At 38.4% G+C, this 23,415-nt stretch overlaps 2 protein-coding genes across 2 annotated transcripts in view; one reads left to right on the top strand and one right to left on the bottom strand.

Annotated features, from left to right (window-relative positions):
• Nucleotides 1-326: 326 nt before the first annotated feature.
• On the top strand, nucleotides 327-6,270 carry LOC143343595 (uncharacterized). The gene is given in 8 exon segments (XM_076768644.1): nucleotides 327-844; nucleotides 1,898-2,053; nucleotides 2,139-2,459; nucleotides 2,748-2,912; nucleotides 3,052-3,254; nucleotides 3,639-3,807; nucleotides 3,988-4,147; nucleotides 4,241-6,270. Coding segments are annotated over 8 exon segments (1,659 nt in total). The 5' UTR covers nucleotides 327-772; the 3' UTR covers nucleotides 4,654-6,270.
• Nucleotides 6,271-10,412: 4,142 nt separating this feature from the next.
• Nucleotides 10,413-23,415, bottom strand: part of Gprk1 (G protein-coupled receptor kinase 1) — a 30,145-nt gene continuing 17,142 nt past the window's right edge. Inside the window, 13 exon segments of the mRNA XM_076768642.1 lie at nucleotides 10,413-12,390; nucleotides 12,392-12,490; nucleotides 12,769-12,861; nucleotides 13,249-13,397; nucleotides 14,118-14,172; nucleotides 14,400-14,777; nucleotides 15,280-15,454; nucleotides 18,236-18,543; nucleotides 19,419-19,610; nucleotides 19,796-19,847; nucleotides 19,940-20,001; nucleotides 20,082-20,156; nucleotides 21,376-21,477. Of these exon segments, the coding sequence (XP_076624757.1) occupies nucleotides 12,331-12,390; nucleotides 12,392-12,490; nucleotides 12,769-12,861; nucleotides 13,249-13,397; nucleotides 14,118-14,172; nucleotides 14,400-14,777; nucleotides 15,280-15,454; nucleotides 18,236-18,543; nucleotides 19,419-19,610; nucleotides 19,796-19,847; nucleotides 19,940-20,001; nucleotides 20,082-20,156; nucleotides 21,376-21,477 (1,800 nt within the window). The 3' untranslated portion in view covers nucleotides 10,413-12,330.

Genomic DNA, 23,415 nt, shown 5'->3' with positions numbered 1-23,415 from the left:
GGACTTCGAACTTAATATCAGGAAAACATGGTAGTATAGGGGGCACTAATTTCGCGAATTTCGTAGCATAAGAAAGGTTTTAAATAATAATGACAGAGTATAAATGTATCTGTAATCTGTATAAATATATATAGAGTGTATTGTTTAAATGAGTACAGCAGGATATTTCGGAAGGAGTTGTAGTTATTAAAAAAATGTTTGTACAAAAGTTGTTTGGTAGAACTAGCTACATCATGTGTCGTCCTTCCACGAGAAGGAGGCACAGCGTGTTTCCCACTCTTGCTGCATTTTTAATTCGCAGCTATTAGCTCGGTGTTATACTCGCATCGAAGTGTTAATCGGATACCTAGAGGAACATAGATAGAACGAAGTTTCATCTCAAAGTTTTTCCTCCTTCATACATACATTTTAATTGAGATTACTAAGATAAGAAGTTCTGCCAAGCAATTATTCGAGGAAAGGAAAAATAAGGCAAAATTCGGTAACACGCGGCGCGATGCGAACTGAACAGCAGCTCCAACGGCTAAACGTATGTCTCCTTAAAAAATCTGATTCTACAGGAAAAGGATCCAGCTTCTTGATACAAGTTCTCCATTTCTCCCAGCGCCCAACCGGAAGCCGGGAACCTGTGTGCACTGTGAGTCTGTGACAGTATCGATCGATCCATCGAACTCGCGTAGCAACGTAGCCCCATGACAACCAGCGATTGTTTTACTGGTGTTAATAAAGATTCGCGAGATCTACTGCAGAGTAGTAACAGTTTTTTGACAAAATGTCAGGAATTATGACTGCAACGGGCCTTATGGGAGCACAAATTCGACCTGTTTGTCGTCCGAAAACAAAGGTATAGTTTGAAGGAAATTTTCAACGATTTAGATTGGGAGCACACGAACGTTCCATTTACAATAGTGTTGATCTTGAAATTCCCTTGGTATTTCGACCTTAGAAATATTACTGTGGGATCCATCGTTTCCCGTACTTGCCGCCAGAGGAACTATTCCTCTCACAAGCACTCGACCGACTTTCCATCTGCATATATTATACAGGGTGTTCGGTCACCCGTGGGAAAAATTTTAATGAGAGATTCTAGAGGCCAAAATAAGACGAAAATCAAGAATACCAATTTGTTGATGGAGGCTTCGTTAAACAGTTATTAACAATTAAATTCAAAAATTTCAAATCGTTCTGGAAAAATTATTTTCGGTTGCGGGGGTCAATTACAATCATTTTTTGTGAATAGACATACCCCCGAAATCTTACCCATTTTCTAGAAAAAAATTCGAGAAGGTGTGAAATTTTTCGACGGAAAAAAAAAATTTCAAATCGTTTTGGAAAAATTATTTTCGATTTCGAGGGTCAATTACAATCATTTTTGGTCATTACACATACCACCGAAATCCCACGCACTTTCGAGAAAAAAATTCCTTATCGAAAATCTAATTAGGTGCCTAAAGTCGACGAAAAAGAAAAATTTCAAATCGTTCTGGAAAAATTATTTTCGGTTGTGGGGGTCAATTACAATCATTTTTGGTGAATAGACATACCCCCGAAATCTTGTACATTTTCGAGAAAAAAATTCAATACTGGCGGAACTTTAAACGTTAATAACTTTTTAATGAAGCCTCCATCAACAAATTGGTATTCTTGATTTTTGTCTTATTTTGGCCTCTAGAATCCACCATTAAAATTTTTCCCAGGGGTGGCCGAACATCCTGTATAATCCTCGACCGACTCTCAATATCCCGTCGTCTAAAGCAGAGATAGGATGCTAACAGACCCGGGACACGAAATGCTCCTTCCTATCCTTATCTTACTATCTCTTCCACAGGACCCCCAAATTATTAAAAAAGATTTAAAAAATGACAATAGAAAATGAATGATGTTTCTTGTGTTACAGCGCGTGGAATTGTCTGGATCGGCTAAACCAGCTCCTTTTATTCTTCGACCCTTTTCTAGCCTCTTCAATCCATATCCTTATGGCTGCTCAGTACTGTGTAATCATCCAGCAGATTACGAGGCAAAAGAGATTCTCAGACGAGCTAAAGATTCATGGGTACAAAATAATATTTAATATATTATTATTGTTCACGAGTATATTTAACATAATGTGCTTAAGAAATCACTTTCGTGTTCCTCAGGCAACTGAAGGAAAAGCAGTATTGCTGCCGGAAGAAATGGACATGATCAGGGCAAGTTTGGCGGCCGCAACAGGTGCAATCGATGCGAGTGTCAATGCTTCCGCTGCGGAAATGCACAATTTCGACGCAGCCACTGTTCCCGAAGAATTGTTTCGGAAATACACCGAGACGGACTCTAGACCTTTGACTCCTGCACCTACGCTTGCCAGTGGACCTGTCTTAACAAACAGACCAAATCAAGAAGAATTTTCGATAACCAGCAATCCACAAGAACGTACCATGCTGGTCTTGGACCTCAGAGCTAACTCTAAGAACCAGATGGTTCGTTGATGCTAAATATTTATGGGGTCCCATCGTTTCCCGTTCTCGCCGCCAGAGGGACTGTTCCTCTCGCAAGCACTCGACCGATCTTCCGTCTCCATATATACGATCCTCGACCGATTCCCAACATCCCCAGCGTCTAAGGCAAGATCTACTAGGATGCCTTACCAATGAGAGTCCGCTAAGCAGACCCAGGACGAAACGCTGTCCTATCTTCTTCTCTTTATCAACTATAATCCACAGGACCGCCAAATATTTCTAATCTAACTTTGTTCTCTTTCGTTTTAGGAAAATGAAACTTTTACTTGGCACGCCTTGACCTTAGAACTGCCGCCAACTCCTCGAAAAACCAAGATTTTCGTAACTAAATCGACTCCTTGACATCAAGCGTCTTCGCCAAACCTGACGACCAATGCTCCGCCTTCCTGTCCAAGCGCAAACACCAAGGAACCGGTATTTTAAAACAGCCAATTAACATTATTTCTATCAAAGGTTTTTATACAATTTTAACTTGAATTTATTTTCCAAGTTTCTATTGTATCGTTGAATCTATATGTTACTTATATGATAAATATTTATTGTACTTTCCAAGAGTTCCAGCAATCGCAAAGAGGAAGATGATGAATCGGGAACCACGAAGAAGGAACACGTAATTATTCGTAGGAGAGGGAAACGATTGCGAAAAGGGAAGTGCAGAAGAGGATCAGCTTATAGACAGCAAACGGAAGTCCACGATCTATTGGAACCGACTGAAACTCAAGTATCGCACATAGGAGACGGTTCTAGAAGGACTTCGTGAGTAAAACTTTAGTTGCCTTTTAATTATCCCTGAAGATGAGTTTCTTATACATATTGTAGCATAATATTTTGCAGACATTTTTTTACTTATGCTAATAGTATATAATTTTTTCAAATATAGTCTTAGTCTTAAATCAAATATTGCATCGAAGATTCTATTGTCTTTATCCCTCATACTGTTCATGTTCTAAAAATTGCTGTATGTGTGATTACAAACTATGAATTGTTGACTATTTAATTTTACAATATAGTATGATAATCTATCAAGAGTCGTTTTGAACTCTCGAATCGTCACGTATTTTATCTTATTAAATTGTTTCATTTTCTTTGTACAAGGATCGATGGATCTATTTCATTTCTTTTCTCTGGTTCATTGTTTAGAATTCATACGTCTAACGGCGACGCAGAAAATCCATCGTCTCCTAAGAAAGCCTCTGCATTAACTACAGTTTCATCCGCGATGCCTCCTAGTTTCATCGAACCGGACATTTTGAAACATTTGTGTAGAGAATTGGATCGAGATAAGGTGGAGGCAGAGTTCTCGTATAAGGTAAAATGTTAAAATTAGAATAGTCTCTAATCACATTGATCAATAAATTTCTAATAATGATTTGTATATTTCGTGATTGTATCTTTCTCATTTGTCTATAAATGGAAAATTGCTCCATAAACATCTTCAATGGAATCTATATCAAATATAAGATTAAATTAATTTTTTGTGCGATATTAGAGAAGAATCGTATTTGAGGAAGCTCTCCGTGTGAAAGGCGAAAGCTATTCGCATTTTAGAGGATCCCAAACGTTCTCAAATCTTACAGTAACAGGAACAACGAGAGTATTTTCTCGCCAAACGGCTCGTTTCGAAATTCTAGATAGTGGAAGTTTACGCGGTACGCACATTATCTATAAAATATCCTTAAATTTTATCATTATAAACAAATCAGCGTATTTATACGTTTCTATTCTCATACAATTTCTTTCAGGATTAACGGTATTAGAGTACATCAGCAAACACGTTTTTATTTCTTCGGGAAGGAAATTAATTTTTGGTAGAGTCTTCAACAAATTTCAAGAGGAGTCTTTGGGATGTTCCAGGTATATCCTTCCAAATGACATTCACAAAGCTCTTCAGGAAATTATTGGGAAACCCATGACAGAGGAACAGGAAGCATATTTTAAATCTATAATTGGGGAAATTAAGGAACCATTGAATTTCAGAAGTTGGTGCGGTCTGTGCGCCACCGTGGAGCGATTACTGTGTCCTCTTTCACAAAAAGAAATCGATCCTCCATCATGGTTAGAAAGAGTGGATTTTGAGGCGTTAGAACGAAGACTTCAAACCTTTGATGTAGATCCAAAACTAAGAATATTTTTAAGGGAGATCCGTGACAAATAAAATAGAATTTATAAAACGTGCTATCAAGATTTCGAGGCATGCTTTCATTTAATATTTATTTGAGGAAAATGAATTGAACGTGTATATAATTATATAACCGAATTTGAAGCGCACACACAAACATTTTACATAAATTAATACTCGGCAACACAAATTAGAATCACGTTAATTGGTAACACAAAAATACAATTACGCATTCCTTCGTGAACAAAACACTTTCAACCCTTTTGCACATAAATTAACATTCATAAAACTATACCGCGGTACAAATATTCAATAGAAATCTCCTACATATATTAATAAGAAACCAAAATATAAATTCTAACGTTTTACGTGTTCTCATTATCTTTACCTTCCTCTTCCACTTCAAATCATTCCCGTAGTTGTAGGAAACCGTTTTTTCAGTTAAAACTAGAATCCCAAAGTGGCTAGAAAATTTTCAAAATGCTGGTGGCTTTGACCCAATTTCGAAAGTGGGTCAAGGCCATCCGGCTTCCCAAAGTGTTCGGAATTTTTCTAAAATTCAGGAGGCCTTGACCCACTTTCGAAATTAGGTCAAGGCCATCCGGACTTCAAAGTGTATGGAATTTTTCCAAAATGTTGGCGGCCTTGCGAAGAGGTGGCAGATATCTTATAACTAAGGGCATAATTTGGAGAGGAAAAGGAAGGTAAAAAATGATGATGAGAACACATAGAATTCTTTGAAATTATGTTATTTATTGCCACAGATTTACATTATACATATATGTGGTATTTAACGTAAAAAGGTTTTAATTAATATGATATGATATGATATAATATAATACAGTACAACGGCTAGAAACTACTTAGGAACTATTTAGATTATTTAAAACTTAGGACAACTTAGGATAAGACTTAAACAACTTGCGGCCACGACTCGTCGACATACTGATTGCCTCCCGTGGCGATCGGGGGCCCTGGTTTTTATCAGAGATGCCAGAAAGGCACCGAAGGTGCTCACTCACACTATGTCAGATCACGTGTACGTGAGCTCACGGAGTTTCGGAAAGTCGACAAAGGTAAACTGACACATGCCCTCTTTCGCGATTATTCCGAAGCTGCCCGAAGTAATTTCGGTTCGCCTCGTGGGAGTCGAGAAAGAAAGGCTCACATTTGCCTTCTCGCTCTTGAACAACTAATATCGGACCTCCCGTCAACAGGTCTCCACTGGCCTCTGCTGACCGCTGCTAACTACTCCTGGAATTTCTGACAACGTATAACGATTACGACTGGCTACTATTAGTCTCTCCCAGCCTCTGCTGACCGCTGTTGACCACTTCTGGAATTTCTGACAACGTAAAACAATTACTACTGACGTCTGCCAGCCTCCGCTGGCCTCTGCTGACCGCTACTGACCACTCCTGTTACTTCTGACAACGTATAACGATTACGACTGGCTACTGTTAGCCTCTCCCAACCTCTGCTGGCCTCTGCTGACCACCGCTTATATTTCTGACAACGTATAACGATTACTACTGACTTCTGCCTGCCTCCGCTGGACTCTGCTGACCGCTACTGACCACCCTTGATGCTTCCGACAACGTATAACGATTACTACTTGTTACTGCTTGCCCCTGCTGGACTCTACTTGCCTCTGCATGCCTCTACTGGCCTCCGTTGGCCTCTGCTGACCGCTGCTAACCACTGCTGACCACCGCTTATATTTCTGGCAACGTACAACGATTACTACTGGCTACTGCCAGCCTCTGCTGACCTCTGCCAGCATCTCCAGACCTAAGCTGGCCTCTGCCAACATCTCCCGACGTCAGCTGACCATCGCTGACCACTGCTGACCGTTGCTGACAACTTGTGACATGATGTAATATAATATAATATGTTTATATGTATTAAAGTTTTGTATAATGTAAATCTATGGCAATAAATGATATAATTTTAAAGTATTCTATGTGTTCTCATCATTTTTTACCGTCCTATTCCTCTCCAAATCATTCTCTTACCTATAAGATGCGTACCACCTTCTTCGCAAGTTCACCAGCATTTTAGAAATCCGAATTTGACCTTGACCTTGGCCCAGTTTCGAAAGTGGGTCAAGGCTATTCGAATCTTAGAAAAATTCCGGGCGCTTTGGAAATCCAGATGGCCTTGACCCAATTTCGAAAGTAGGTCAAGGCCGTTCGAAATTTTAGAAATCTTCGGGCCAGCTTGGAAATCCGGATGGCCTTGACCCAATTTCGAAAGTGGGTCAAGGCCATCGAATCTCAGAAAAATTTCGGGCGCTTTGAGAATCCGGATTTGGCCTTGACCCAATTTCGAAAGTAAGTCAAGGCCATTCGAAATTTTAGAAATCTTCGGGCCAACTTGGAAATCCGGATGGCCTTGACCCAATTTCGAAAGTAGGTCAAGGCCATTCGAAATTTTAGAAATCTTCGGGCCAACTTGGAAACCCGGATGGCCTTGACCCAATTTCGAAAGTAGGTCAAGGCCATTGAATCTTAGAAAAATTCCAGGCGCTTTGGGAATCAGGATTTGGCCTTGACCCAGTTTCGAAAGTGGGTCAAGGTCACCGGCATTTTAGAAAACGCCCCGGGCACTTTGGAATTCCAGTTTTAAGTAGAGAAACGGTTTCTTATAACTAAGGGGATAATGGGGAGAGGAAAAGAAAGGTAAAAGTGACGAGAACACATAGAATTCTTTGCAATTATATTATTTATTGCCATAGATTTACATTATACAAAGCTTTAATACATATACATCATGTCAGGAGTTGTTAACAAAGGTCAGCAGTGGTCAACAGGGGCCAGCAGAGGTGTGCAGAGGCAAGCAGAGACCAACATACGTTATACGTTGCCAGAAATATAAGCGGTGGTCAGCAGAGGCCAGCAGTGGCCAGCAGAGATCACCAGAGGCGAATAGTAGCAAGTAGTAAGCGTTATATGTTGTCAGAAGCATCAGAGGTGGTCAGCAGCGGTCAGCAGAGACGAGCAGAGGCATGTAGTGGCAAGCAGAGATCAGTAGGAGCGAATAGTAGCATGTAGTAATTGTTATACGATGTCAGAAGTATTGGGGGTGATCAGCAGCGGTCAGCAGAGACAAGCAGAGGCATGCAGTGGCAAGCAGAGATGAGCAGGGGCGAACAGTAGCATGTAGTAATTGTTATACCATGTCAGAAGCATCAGCGGTGGTCAGCAGTGTTCAGCAGAGGCCAGCAAAGGCATGCACAGGCAAGCAGAATCCTGCAAAGGGAAGCAGAGACTTGTAGGGGCATGCAGTAATAAGTATTAATCGTTATACATTATCAGAAATACCTACAGTGGTCAGTAGCGTTCGGCAGAGGCCAGGAAAGTTCAGCAGAGACAAGCACACGCTGACAGAGATCAGCAAAGACCAACAGAGGTTAGCAGAGGCCAGCAGTGGCAAGCAGAGATCAGCAGGGGCGAACAGTAGCATGTAGTAATTATTATACCATGTCAGAAGCATCAGCGGTGGTCAGCAGTGTTCAGCAGAGGCCAGCAAAGGCATGCACAGGCAAGCAGAAACCTGCAAAGGCAAGCAGAGACTTGTAGGGGCATGCAGTAATAAGTATTAATCGTTATACATTATCAGAAATACCTACAGTGGTCAGTAGCGTTCGACAGGGGCCAGGAAAGTTCAGCAGAGACAAACACACGCTGACAGAGATCAGCAAAGACCAACAGAGGTTAGCGAAGTCAGTAGTAATCGTTATAGGTTGTCAGAAATATAAGCGATGGTCAGCAGAGTCCAGCAGAGGCAAGCAGTAATCAGGAGCAGTCAGTAACAGTCGCTGTATGGTGTCGAAAGTTGTCGGGAGTTCTGTATTTTTGTCAGCACTGGTCATCAGAGGTCATCAGAGGCAAATAGAAACCAGGAGTAATTTGCAGAGTTCAGTAATGAACTCTAGGAAGGGCAAGTAAAAATACCTGGGCAGTCGAGATTCCGAGTCGTATGCCGTTGACGTGAGGTCGGGTTTTAGTTGTTAAGAGCGAGAAGGCAAATGTGAGCCTTTCTCTCTCGACTCCCATGAGGCGGTCCGAAATTACTTAGGGCAGTTTCGGAATAATCGAGAAAGATGGCATGTGTCAGTTTGCCTTTGTCGACTTTCCGAAACTCTACGAGCTTACGTACGCGTGATCTGGTATGTGTGAGTAGGGCACCGGGTGCTGAATCTGGCATCTTTGGGTCAGCAGAGGCCAGCAGATGGATGCACAGGCATGCAGATACGAGCAGGGGCAAGCAGTAACAAGTTGTAATCGTTATATGGTGTCAGAAGCATTTGAGGTGGTCAGCAGTGGTCAGCAGAGGCCAGCGGAGCCAGGCAGAAGTCAGTAGTAATAGTTATGCGTTGTCAGAAATATAAGCGGTGGTCAGCAGAGGCCAGCAGAAACCAGCAGAGGCTGGGAGAGGCTGGCAATAGCCCATAGTAATCGTTATACGTTGTTAGAAGTATTAGGAGTTGTCAGCAGCGGTCAGCAGAGGCGAGCGGAGGCCTGTAGGGAAAATCAAAAGTATACTTTTCAGATATAATCATCAAAAAGCTTGGGCTTTTTAGCATCAGAGAGCCTGAGGTCGAGAATTAAGTGCCATCTAGCGCTGAAGATAACGAACTATTCCACGACAAACTTGGGCGTTTTAGCACCAGGGGGTTTGAGGTCGAGAAATAAGCGCCATCTAGTGCTAAAGATAACGAACTATTCCACGACAAACTTGGGCGTTTTAGCACCAGGGGGTTTGAGGTCGAGAAATACGTGCCATCTAGCGTTGAAGATAACGAACTATTCCACGACAAACTTGGGCGTTTTAGCACCAGGGGGTTTGAGGTCGAGAAATAAGCGCCATCTAGCGCTGAAGGTAATGAACTATTCCACGACAAACTTGGGCGTTTTAGCACCAGGGGGTTTGAGGTCGGAAAATAAGCGCCATCTATTGTCGAAAATAACGAACTATTCCACGACAAACTTGGGCGGCTCTCTCGACTCCCACGAGGCGGTCCGAAATTACTTCGGGTAGCTTCGGAGAATCGAGAAAGAGAGCGTGTGTCAGAGCTCGCGTACGCATGATTTGGCATAGCATGAGTAGTGCACCCGATGCTCAATCTGGCATCTCTGGTTTAACGTCGAATAAATTTTATATATGGTATTCGATATCTGTACTTTTTTTATAAGAATAACTTACAAAATATGACAAAAACTATCATTTGCTGAAAACAAATTTGAATGTGGGTTATAACCATATTAAAACCAGTAAGTTTCAAGTTAGAGATCGTGTTTATTAAATGTTCGAAATGGTGTTGGCGTACCTATGAACATTCACCAATTCTTGTCACGAAATTTTGCCAAATATTTCACATAGTTATGCACAATCTATTCGGGTTCTTGTTTTCGTGTCTTCTTTTCCCACAGAAACAATTGCCATTTAGATCTTCAGGTACCCTGGTAAACAAATTCAGTGGTGTCAAGTATGAGTACTTAACAAAGTCATCACCTACAAGAACACGTTTGCAAAGACACTCGAAACACGGCAGAAAATGTTTTTTAAACTTACCAGTGAATTTTTCGTTGATTACGCAGAATATGAACGAACTTTTTGAATAAACAATATTTGTTATTAAAAGTACTATCTAAAACTGCAACAACTTTTTGAAGATAATAAATACAGTCACTCTTAGCTGCAAAGTACATAAATATTATTGGTTTAATTGTTCGACATCGTTTGCTTATTTTTCAATTCTGGGCATAGGATCGAGTAAAATGAAGAAAATATATACAAGATATTGCGTTCGTCGCACAATTTTATTGCCGGAGCGAACTCACTTTACCTACTCGAGCGTACACAATTATTACAACGGTCCTTGTTGGCTGCCGACAAATGTGCAAACTGTCCGAGCGTTTCTGCTTTTCGTCTCTTTTCCAACACAATAAATAAACGAGTTTTGCGCACGTGTGTTACTGTTACGTAACGACAATATAAAATCGTTCTGTATTAGTAAATAAATTAAGTAAACGAGTGGTATAGAATCGGTGTAGAAGTATAATCGGGACCAGGTCATACTTCGTATTAATATAACAATAATACACTACTTGGTTTTGTATTTTTTTTCTCGTGTGTCCTCCGTGTTATTTCGCGCGCGCGCGCGCGTGTGTGTGTCCGTGCGTGTGCGTACAGATTTCGAGTTTTGCGAGTGTGTGTGTATCGATGGACATTGTTCAGTTTTCTAGTTCCTACGTCACATTGCACATACAGCTAACGCGTACAAATATAACGTCGTGGCGGTTCGCACGACACTACTTCCTAGACTCTCTATAGGGTGTTCCGTAAATGGTGTAAAAACCGGAAATGGGGGGTAGCTGAGACGATTCTGAACAACAATTTCCTTTACAAAAATGTCGGATGGGGCTTCGTTTTTGAATTATTAACGAAAAACACAGGAACGAAATTATTAATGAAAAAAATAAGAATTATTTTCAGAAAATTAAAATAAATAGGGTAAGAACCATTTGTAACCGTTTGTTATTAAGAACTGTACTGGAAAAGCAGACTGGATTTGTGCGGTCTGAAATATTCCTCAAATGCAAAGGCTTAATAGAGAAATAATTGAATATTCGACTTACCCATTTACTTGCAAGTTGCTCTGCTGCGCTGACAATAAGGCCCGGTTAGTGCACCCCTGTCGATCACGGAAAGGTCGAAGACCCCAATAAAAATCAGCTGATGGGACGGCCCGGTCACTGCACCCGCTTCTTACCCCGATAATGTGAAAGTGAAAAGTGCTAGTGATCGTGCTATGAAGTGTTTTCGGAGTAAGAAGCGGGTGCAGTGACCGGGCCCCGTCCCATCTGATTTTCATTGGGGTCTTCGACCTTTCCGTGATCGACAGGGGTGCACTAACCGGCCCTATTGTAACTTGCAAGTAAATGGGTAAGGTGGATTTCAATTATTTCTCTATTAACCCCTTGCATTCGAAGAATGTTTCGGTACATACAAATCCAGTCTGCTTTTCCAGTACAGTTTTTAATAACAAACGGTTACAAATGGTTCTTACCGTATTTATTTTAATTTTAAAACACTCTGGCGAGAAGCGTCACTCGGGTGCGAAGGATTAATTTCCTAAACATTTCACATTTTATTCCTTCTTCCTTGGAAACAGCGAATACAAATACTTAATAAATTCGATTTAGCTGGTTGACTTATCCAATCCGCAGAGATAACAGTTGCAGTGGTAGTATTTTTAATTATTTGTATACCGACACGGTGGCTCTCTTAGTTCGGACGGCCCTGAGCGCGCGCCGTGATTCGTCAGTGTTTTTCGTTAATAATTCAAAAACGAAGCTCCATCCGACATTTTTGCAAAGGAAATTGTTGTTCAGAATCGTCTCAGCTACCCCACATTTCCGGTTCTTACACCATTTACGGGACACTCTGTATACAGAGCGACGCTACCCGCCATTCGAAGGGAGTTTGTTTTCTTTGGAGTTGTTCCGAGACCTAGATACTTCCGATTCCGGCCGCAGGAAGTCACCCCCTGATTGCCGTCCTTGCTGAGAAAATTCTTCCACGATCTCAGCGTTGATTTTTCAGTATAAAAAAACTTGTTGCTGCTGAGGGGCAATGGGACTTGGAGTATGACGCCGGCGTGCAGGTTTATTATTTATATTACTTATTATTTACATTAGCAATGGACTAGTTGCCGTCCGTGGAGCGCTGCATCGGCGGATTCACCGCGTCCCGTTCAGTCCCGTAGAATTCTACCGGCCTTCTTGGCCATATTGTCCACAATTTCCATTGAACATTTGTGCGCGAACCTCAGCGACAACGCCCACTCCTTCAGACTAATTTCATCCTACAAGAATAATTCAACATCAAAGTTCTCAATGGGGACTAATCAGAAACCAGCTGGGCAGATGATTCGCGAGGGACACAGATTTTGCACTATAAATTAATTATTTTACACATCATATTCATTTTTTGCAAATCAAACTTTTCTACAAACTTGTTCTCTTATGTTCTTGTAATACAATTAACACTTTAGTTTATAGGTATAGTCGACGACTCACTGCTAGTTTCTCATAAAAATTATCGACAATTCTATTTGCAAAAGCACAGAAAAGATTTACTTACGGGATTTGTAAGTACTATTTTCACGTCTCTCGTACGGACGACGATACATTGTTCTCCTTTCACGTGCTGGAGCTCCCCGCTGACCTCATCAACCTAAAAGTTTACGTACAGCATTAAAAAAGAATTTGTAAAGAATAATTAGTTTATATTTCGGGGGAAATTCGAACAAGGACTTTAAGTTAATGTTTTATTTGAATTTGATTTCTTCTGCTCAGTAGAGGTTCACGTGTGTTAGTGACAGCTTATTTTTAAGGAACGTCGAGGGCAATTAGCTCGACGATATTTCTGGTAAGAGGACTAAGCTTGACCTCTTGGCACTTACCCCAGAACCGTCGATCAGTAAAGTTCATTTATTAGAAAATTTCTAACACATGCATAGCAACATTTAACATTAACAGAATTTGTTTAATAAAAAAAACACTAAGGGTGTGCGGATAACAGATTCAAACAGTCAAACATTGATGAATTCGATTTATTTACCTGATCAAGAAACACGAGTTCGGGATTCACCGAGGACTCTGGATGCAACTCCAATCGATTAGGGTAAAGTTTTGCATAACGCATCTGCCACGCGCTAGCAAAGGGACCACCTAATTTCTTAATGTAACCGTGTAAAATGCAGTCTGATTCTGTAACGAATAATTTCGATCAGAATGTTTTCCTTTGTTTGATATTATACAATTGACACTAGATTTACAGACACTGAGTGTTTGATGAGCGTTTCCTGAGAGGTTACATTACAATTACGACTTTTTGAATAATTAGAGAATATGTGTAATTCGTATCACTATATCAATTAAATTCGACAAATTATAAATAATATTTATACGTTCTGTAATTTTAAATACAGGTAGCTCTCCTACAACACGGTTTCGCTTTAACACGATAAGAAAATGGCGAAAACTTTTGTACAACACTGGTACTTCTACAGCACTGGACAACATGATTTTTGCTTAATATATTTAAAAACTAAATTGTTTTAAAATAATGATGCGAAGGAATAATGAATTATAGTGGTTTTACATGAAAAAATATAAACAAATTATAATTTATTACATTAAGGTTGCGTTAAATTAAAATATTTCTTTTTTGTTTTGTTTTGTGTTATACATACATTTAGATTTTTCATAAAAATTAAGTTGCTTATGTAGAATTAAAAAAAATATTTGTTTTCAATAAATTTTTGGAACGTAACTCCCCTTTTTGTACTGACTCTGGGTCTCATATAACACGGCATTTTCTAGGGACCTACCTACCGTGTTATAGGAGGGTTACCTGTATATGGAATTTGGTACCAAATTGATGGGTTCCGTAAATCTAGTATTAAAAGTAAGTAACAATCTGTTTACCTTCTTCGTTTGTGTCGAACCGTTGCTTTTGCTTTGCCTTCTTTTTGGCTTCCAACTACAAGAGAAAACGACCGAGAAATATGATTAAGTTTAATATATTAACAGAGTGGGGGGACGGTTAGCAAATTGCCAGTCTAATATTAAACCACCCTTCTCTTTAAAGTAACATAATATCACCTTTCTCAGAACCCCGTTCTCTAAATCACCTAAGTGTTTGACATAATTTGTGAATGGCCCCTTGGGAAGCTGAAAAATTACTTGAAACTGGTCAACGATCCGTACCTTGTCCGTTTCGTTATTGGTTATCTCGAATACAGTCTCGGCCACCTCAGCCTGCCACCTTTCAGAGATGGTTAGAGGGAAATTTTTGTAGAGGTCTTGATCCACGTCTGTTAGTTTGATACCCTTTGTGTCCTCTTCGTCAAAGGAACCGATATCGAACGCGTCTGCGGCGTTTACTTCGCCGCGCGGCGGTATAAGTGGCGGCGTGTATTTCTGGAGATAAACTTGTTGCCAATCGATACCACTAAAAAACGGATGTTCTTTTAGCTCGTCAGCTCCTCCGCCTCGGCAACCGTATCTGTTGTTGATGTCTCGTTGCAGCAAACCTTCCAGCAACGAACGGAGCTCTCGCGAAAACGTTTCTGGCAGTTCAACGTTCTGAAATTACATCTGCTGATTAATATTACTACTGTGCACAAAACGAAACGAAATGCTATTAATCTAATATTTTTTTAAATAGCTTCCACCTTCAACCGGCGACAGCCCGTCAATTTGACGTGTCTCAAAGAAGAGGTCTATTTTATGTGTACAGGGTAACAATATAATTATCTTTTATTTAGTACGTTGTTTTATTACAATGCAATATTTTTCTAAATTATGAAGAACTACCGTGTATTACTCGTATAAGAATTACTTGTTATACTGTGGACACAAACCTAATTTAAATAATTGTATTATATTTTAACGTTTTGACCGCAATTAAGCCGCTTAGTGAAATTGATAGTCATCAAATATGAATATGAGATACACATATAAAAAGAAGAACCATGTATTTGAAAGTATACTATTAATGTAGTGAGTTACTATTAGAAAATGGTTTCTTCCCAAAAATGTTACAAAATGAAACGTAACAAATAGCTAAAAACACAACAATACATACCTTGGTTAATGTCATGTGATCTATTTCATGTTTATCTTTAGTTTTATGTTGCCTAAATGGACTGTGTCCCTTCAACAATTTATGCAGCATACAGCCAAACGAGAACCAATCGGCACTAGAATCGTAGGTCACTCCTTTCGAGAGCACTTCCGGCGCCATGTATCCGTGGGTCCCACTGGAACACGAATATTTTGATATTCATCAACTCTTTACTCTCCTTTCTTCCGATTTTCAATTTTAATAACTTTGTTATTAAACTTTGCATTTTAAATAAACTTTATTCACTGTTCTTTGTTGTAGTTCTTTCGCGATTCTTCGCACGTCTTAATGAAAGTATACAGGGTGTCCGGCCACACCTGGGAAAAATTTTAATGGGAGATTCTAGAGGCCAAAATAAGACGAAAATCAAGAATACCAATTTGTTGATGAAGGCTTCGTTAACAAGTTATTAACGTTTAAAGTTCCGCCCGAACTGAATTTTTTTCTCGAAAATGCGCAGGATTTCGGGGGTATGTCTATTCACCAAAAATGATTGAAATTGACCCCTGCAACCGAAAATAATTTTTCCAGAACGATTTGAAATTTTTTTTTTCGCCGAAAAATTTCTGTATCTACCCCCTGTCGATTTTTCTTAAAAATACGTTTTTCATTTCTAGTAATTTTGTTTGACGCCCTATAGAAAAGTTGTCTAATACTTTTTTGTAGGTACCCACGAGCTCTACTTCAGAAAAAAGTTTCATTAAAATATATTCACTATTGTAGGAGTTATGGCTGTTTGAAAATTGGACCATTTTTATGCGGTTTTTCTCATTTTGCGGAGTCAAGGATCAACTTTTTGAATATTTTTGGAATTTCCACATATTCTCCATCAAAATTCGCGTAATTTGCTTTTTTAAACATTAAAATCCTTCAATCCGTTCAGAAGTTATGACGTTTTAAAGATATGCAAGAATTTTCGAGTGACATTTCTGGCCCGCAATTATATTTTCGATAAGGAATCCTTTTCTTGAAAATAGTTAAGATTTCGAGGGTATGTGTAATGACAAAAAATGATTGCAATGGACCCCTGCAACTGAAAATAATTTTTTCAGAATGATTTGAAATTTTTTAATTTCGTCTAAAAATTTCAGTACCTACTCGAATTTTTTTCTCGAAAGTGAGTAGGATTTCAGGGGTATGTGTATTCACAAAAAATGATTGTAATTGACTCCCACAACCGAAAATAATTTTTCCAGAACGATTTGAAATTGTTGAATTTAATTGTTAATAACTTTTTAACGGAGCCTGTATCAACAAATTGGTATTCTTGATTTTCGTCTTATTTTGGCCTCTACAATCCCCCATTAAAATTTTTCCCAAGGGTGGCCGAACACCCTGTATACAGTCCCATTCAAAGGAAAATATTCCGATGAGCTCGAGGGTCTCGAAAAATATAATTTTCAAACAAATTTTCAATTTTAAATTCAATGGTATGTCTTCTAGGTATCTTCAATTTTTTACAAATACAATTTAGTGTAAATAGAGATTAAATACTATAAGCTTGTTAGAATCGGTATTAGAATCGAAACCATTTGAAAAATCTTTCTGGCGTGTAGCGTTCCGGAAGATTGGAAGTGGAAGCAATTAGCCATATTGGCTTACCTGCCGAAACGCTAGACGCCCCCACACACACCTACTCACACACACTTGGAGTCTCCTCCAATATCGGTCAGAGACCCGTGCCGACGGCATGCATCCATCGCGGTCGTCGACGTTGCTTTTTGTTAGAAACGCTCGCGAAGGCCTTTGACCTAACAGGAGATCGAGTTGTTTACAGTTACAGTTTCGGTCATTGGCCCGGTGACCGGATCAGTCGATCGCATACCTAACCAAGGGCGTAACCGTAAACTCAAAATGTCAACCGAGAAAATAACGATTAAACTTAGAAAATCATTTCAGGGTAAAATTTTAAAACGTCTATTTTTATATAGAACCGATATTAGAACTGTAACCAAAATTAAGACCGGCCACTTGAATAACTTGGCTGCTATTGATGATAGGAAAAGATGCGTCAGGCAAAAATTATTTGGTATCGAGGGGCTGATCATCCGATGTTACTAGTTTCTTGATAGGTGGAGGCATCAAGGAGATACGAAGGTCATCTCTGGTTTTTTAAATGGAACGGTAATGTATTTTTACTTACATTCTGATAAAGTATTTGTGATGGAAAATGATTTACTTTGAGGAAATGATCAAGCACCGTTGATTTATTTATCTAACAGTAATAGATGACTAATAGAAGTGTTCAAAATGGCGACCTTAAACATTGATGCATGCTCTGAAGCGTTGCTTGACGGATAATACGGTATATTGAATTTCAGTTGTGTTCATCGCGGCACAAGCTCTTCTTATACGCTCTTTCATATCTTCTTTGGTTGTTGGTATTTCATTATACACTTGCTAATTCGTCCGTAAACAAAACTTTGGTCAAAAACAGCTCTATACCCAAAATTAAAGCTGTTGCCGCCACGTGAAGGGTTTCCACTGCAGTCGACAATGAACAGTGCCGTTTATAAAGTAAATTATTTTCCATCGCAATTGGCTCAACCCAGACCAGGAATGACCTTTCCATAGGTCATTGTATTCGTCTTGAAATACTCTATGAGAACGTAAGTAAAAAAAACGGAGATGACCTTCGTATCTCCTTGATGTCTCCACCTATTAAAAAATTAGTAACATCGGATGATCAGCCCCTAGATACAAAATAACTTTTGCCTGGTGCATCTTCTACTATCACCAATAGCAGCCAAGTTATTCAGGTGCCCGGTCTTAAGTGCCTCGCCCTGTGTGACAGTTTGAAACAGTTATTTTCAGAACCTTCTCTATCCCTGAATAGCCCTGACACATAATTTTCTTACACTCTGTTCAAAGGGTTAAACTCGGTAGGATCGTGACGTAATCGTTGTATCATACTTACACACTCGCGTGTGGTTTCTTTTTCGAGAATTCGCAGGCCAGTCCTAGATCTGATATCCTGACGTGGCCGTGCTCGTCCAGGAGTATATTCGCGGGCTTCAGATCTCGATAAACGATATACCTGCGATGCATATGTTCTAGTCCTAATATCACTTCTGCCGCGTAGAACTTCATTTCTCGCTCGTTGAACACACCGTGTTGGTTTAAATGGTAGTGAAGATCGCCACCGTTCATCAGATCCAGAATAAAGCATAGTTTGTCCGGCGTTTGGAAGGCGTATGTCATACACACTATGAACGGACAATCCACCTGGAAATCGTGTAATCGTGATTGTAATATTTCGACAAGTCGACAATAGCAGTTTACTTATGATTTTATACAGCAATATTGCTCTTAGAATTAACCACCAATCCTCTGTGGGAAAGCTTTACAATTAAACGAAAAGTTAAGTCCAAACAAGGGTGTTAGAGTTATTTTAAAGGTTTGATTGCCTTCAATTCTAACTTTTCTTGCTAATAAATATCAATACATTTGTCGAATTTGTGAAAGTAGTAATTTTAATATGCGCTGCCTTACTCACCCCGCCGCCTGAATTTTACTGATATAGTAAAATTATTTCGGACACTACTTGTACAACAGAATTTAGTGTAGTAATGAATTACTGGTAAACTGCTTTTATAAAACATGTTCAACGAAGGGGCAAACTTATAATATTTTTTGCAATAATATATGAATATACACGGTGACCCTAAATTGATTGATCAAATTTTATTAACGTATTCTGCTATAGTATACACCAGTGACAACATATTATACTTCTCGTTTGGATGATGGACATTAAAAGTTACTAAGTACATAAACGTTATTTAACTCTAGTACAATAAAGGAATGAAAATAATCATGCTCGTTATTATTATTAAATAATGACACTATAACATTGCGAAGCTTATTTTTTTACTCGCTTTGAACACTTTCCCCGCTCTAACTTTAAATGATAATGACTTGCAAAGATAATTCCAATTCTTTATTAGTTGAAGAACACCTATAAGTTTGTTCAAATAGTTGAGAAACCTCCTGGTACAACTTGTACAGAACTTAATCACGAGATCGAGCTGTACTATCTCGTAATCTGTATAATCTACAACAATTTTAGGATGACTTTTGCATTCATAAGTAAAGCTTACACCAGTACTGACTGCCGAAAGCATTATCCTTTCGTTGAGCGCTAAAGTTTCGCCTTGTTTCATTTTTATACGCTTCTTGTCGAGGCACTTCATAGCGTACATTTTTCCTGTGTCTGCTTTCCGACAGCCGTAAACCTCTCCGAAACCACCTCTGCCTATTATCCGATGCACACTGAAGTCGTTCATTGTCAACTGCAACAATGGTTCATTACAAGAAATTTTATACAGAATGGTTCGTACACGTTCGTTGCTACGTTCATTATTTCACTTGAAACGTATCCGTTGTTTGTGCAAAGAGGATTTATGGTTACCCCGCGATAGCCCTGACCGATTTAAATAGTTGAAAACGACTACGGTACGCAACATTATAAATTTACCTGCATATTTAACTCTAAGTTCTTCCATTGACAAAAACGAGTGTACTTCTCGCTGAAAATATACAACAGGATTTTCTTAAGAATTTTTCAAGCCACAGAAAGGCGAGCTGCGATTCGTCTTTCTTTCGTTAGATGGGAACATACCTCTCTAAGAATTTCTTGAATGGCTCTCCCCTTAGGTGAATAAAAATTTCTTCGATATACGGCTGCAAAGGTAATCGACGTAGATCAATCAAAGTCGTTAATCTTACTAAAATTAAGGGATATCGAATAGCGAGGAACCAACCTCGAATAAATTAACCGGAACGTCATTTTTCACGAGATAATTGTGAACGTGGGACACTGCTTCTGCGGAGTATTCCTAAAACGAAGACGTTTAGCAGATTAAGCATTTCTCTTTATTCGAAAAAATGTGTGTAATTTATTTATTTTTATACGCAATATATGCTTTAAAAAACAATTATATATTTGGACGTAGTTAGTTAATAAATTCACATGATAAAAACGATTAATAAATAGTCTTTTGAAAGTAAAATGTATGGTTTCAAACAAGTTAATAATGTTTTTACTTGCAAAATCCTTTATAGTCGTTTAAGATCCCCACCAATATGATTTGAATTGGCCCTACTATTTTATAATTCGCCAGTTTTATTTCCGCGTAAATTGTTACTACCACAAATGGAAAAGACTCTTTTTTTCCGTGTCGAAAACAAAATTGTGAGCGAAGAACGATTGAATACGAAGCTAAAATTAGGTGTGAGCCAAACGGGGAAGAAGTAGCGCGAAAAAAGCCACGGAAGTATATAGTTCCCCCCTTCTAAAGACGTCGAAGGCCGAAGATTAGAAACCCTCGTATATTATGAAAAGACCTATTCTAAACCTTAGTCAAACATTCATGAAGAGGATGATTGCGAGGGTTCAAGCTTTTACGTGGCTTTTTATGATTCAGAAAAGATTTTTAGAGCTTTCTCACGTGTTAAGAGATAAAAGGAAGAAGATTTAAGGCTTTTCTTCTTCTTAACGAACACTCGCCTACGCGTATTCACGTGGATGTTTTTGAAGGTCGTCGTGTTTCAAACATTAAAGTATTTTAATTTTCGGTCTCTCGATTCTTTGTACTTTCACTTCCGACTTTATAAAAGATCAAAATAACACCGATCAACGGCAAATATGTATTCTTCATCCAAGTAATAAATTCCAGTTATGACTCTAATTATGAAAATAAAAGGTAAATTAAAAAACATTGACTCTAGTGTTTTCTAAGACACAAATTAAAAGTGGACATTTTTTAATACCTAAAATGGATCATTTTTTCCGACTTTTACATTTTATAATCAACTTGTTAAACGCTTATGGCTATAAAAGAAAGATCGCAATTTCGTTATCCTTGATTTTCGTCTCGCTTTGGCGTCTAGAATCAGTCCTTAAATTTTCTTCCGCGGGTAGCTGAATATCCTGTGTGTATACAGTGTGGAGGAAAGCTTTCTATTTCGCTAAATCTTTCGTGCCGTTGTTTTCCTACAGAGTAGCCGACAAATTTGCTTAGCAAAGTACCAAGAATTCCGACGAAATTTACTCACGTGAGTGTGTGCTAGCAGCTCCTTCATGATGAAATTGTCATAGATTTCTCTGGCAAGTTTTCTCCTTCCTTCCGGACATTCGAGCTTCTCGTACGCCTTGATCTACAACGCATAAACGAGAAATTCTTGATGAAGATGACACGCTAACTGAGCCTAACGCTTTGACGGCCGCTGTCACGCGTGCGTGATTTCAGTTTTACCATCCATTCAACTTATTGTGTTTGTCGAGGTACAAATTTTATCTCGTGCATTCATTATGGTATTCTACTTTTATAATTCCTCATGGGGTATATTCCTAGCAAATGGACCGTTCACCGATCGGGGTGAGTTATACGTCTACTTCGGTACATTATTAATATGCATTTCATTATTTGCGGAAATTCGTTATTTTTGTTTAAACTTGTCGGAAAGTTGCAATAAAAAAGTAAGCTTAAGTACTGTTGGGCATTAACTTTTAACTCTAACAAGGGGAGGACATGACCTGTGGATCATTCAACTTGGGATTTGAATGAAATTTGGCAGAGTTGTAGGGGCTGATGTCCATACGCAATCTGTAAAATATTAGACGTTTATGGCCAGCCATTTTTTTAAAAAATGGCTTTAAAGTTTAAAATTTCGAAGTTGTCGTATTGACGTTTATTTTTTTTTTAGATTGTAGATCTCGACAAGGGGAACATAAAAGTCCAATACATTTTTGCTGTACCATCAATAGTTTATACAAAACTTTGAGTTTTTGTAACAAGATGAATGCATATGTATGATGTAATTTGAGCATGTTTTTAATAGCTGTGGTAGCCGTGTAGTTAGCGTCGAGGAATTCGGTTCGGAAGACTGAGGTTCGTATCCCCGGAATTAGAGCATTTTGTTTTTTTTCTTTTTTTCGCTTATTTTTGAATTTTCATTTATTTTTCATTTTAATTTTCAATATTATGAAAAAAGTTGACTGTTACAAATAAATAAAATACTGTTATGGTTATCAGTGTTTATTTTCACACATATTTACATCTCACGTATAAATAGATACAAAAATTAGATAATTATTTCATACGAGTTTCACAATGCATTGTATGATTTTTATCATAAAAGCAAGAAAAACAAAATGGTTTCATACACCAAGCGCATGTTATAAATGCTTGTTCTGTACAGTATTTTTTATTTTTTAGGTCGTGTGGAAAACATAGTTGATTCATATTACAAAATATTTCTTTTTTATGATTTGGAGGGGCGAGTCCAGAAGTTCCTCCAACTTCTTGCAGGCACAAAAATATTTTTGGCAAAACTTTTTCCAAATAAGTTAACGCATACTGCGCTGTATATGAGTGTGATATTTTATTTAAACTCCCCACTGCAACTCCAGTGGTCTTCTCGCCTTGAATACTTAACGTCCTCTTGGATTGGATTTTATATTCGCATCCAGTTTGATCGTTATTAATAATATAATCTTCATGAAATGTGGAAATTATCTTTTGAATTTGATCTTGGAATAATTGTGCTGATTTTTGTATTTCCTTCCACCGTTAGTGAATCTTTCTTCGATACAAAACGCGTTATTTTTCATTGTCTTATTCTTAAAATTTATTTGTACGTGAGATGTAAATATATGTGAGAATATGTCTGTAAATATATGTGAAAATAAACATTTATAACAATAACAGTATTTTATTTATTTGTAACAGTCAACTTTTTTCATAATATTAAAAATTAAAATGAAAAATAAATAAAAATTCAATAATAAGCGAAAAAAGAAGAAGAAAAGTAAACGTGATACGTTTTAACATTTATTATATATTTGATATGTAACTTACAATTATACATTTGGATTAACAAATACATTAGTGCGTTTTACTAAACATATCAAACCGGAAGAGGGGGGTAATCAGCACGGCGGTATCCTACGTGGTGCCAACACAATATAACAAGACGTTGCCCACCTAAACTATCTCTCACAAGTACCATATTTAGATAATGTTAATTAAATTTAATAATAAAAGAAGTTAAACCAAGGCATAGATTGGTAATTTATTATACTGTCTACCTGCA

Source organism: Colletes latitarsis, chromosome 7, assembly GCF_051014445.1.
Source record: "Colletes latitarsis isolate SP2378_abdomen chromosome 7, iyColLati1, whole genome shotgun sequence".
Taxonomy (NCBI): domain Eukaryota; kingdom Metazoa; phylum Arthropoda; class Insecta; order Hymenoptera; family Colletidae; genus Colletes; species Colletes latitarsis.
This window is presented reverse-complemented; position numbering and strand designations above follow the sequence as displayed.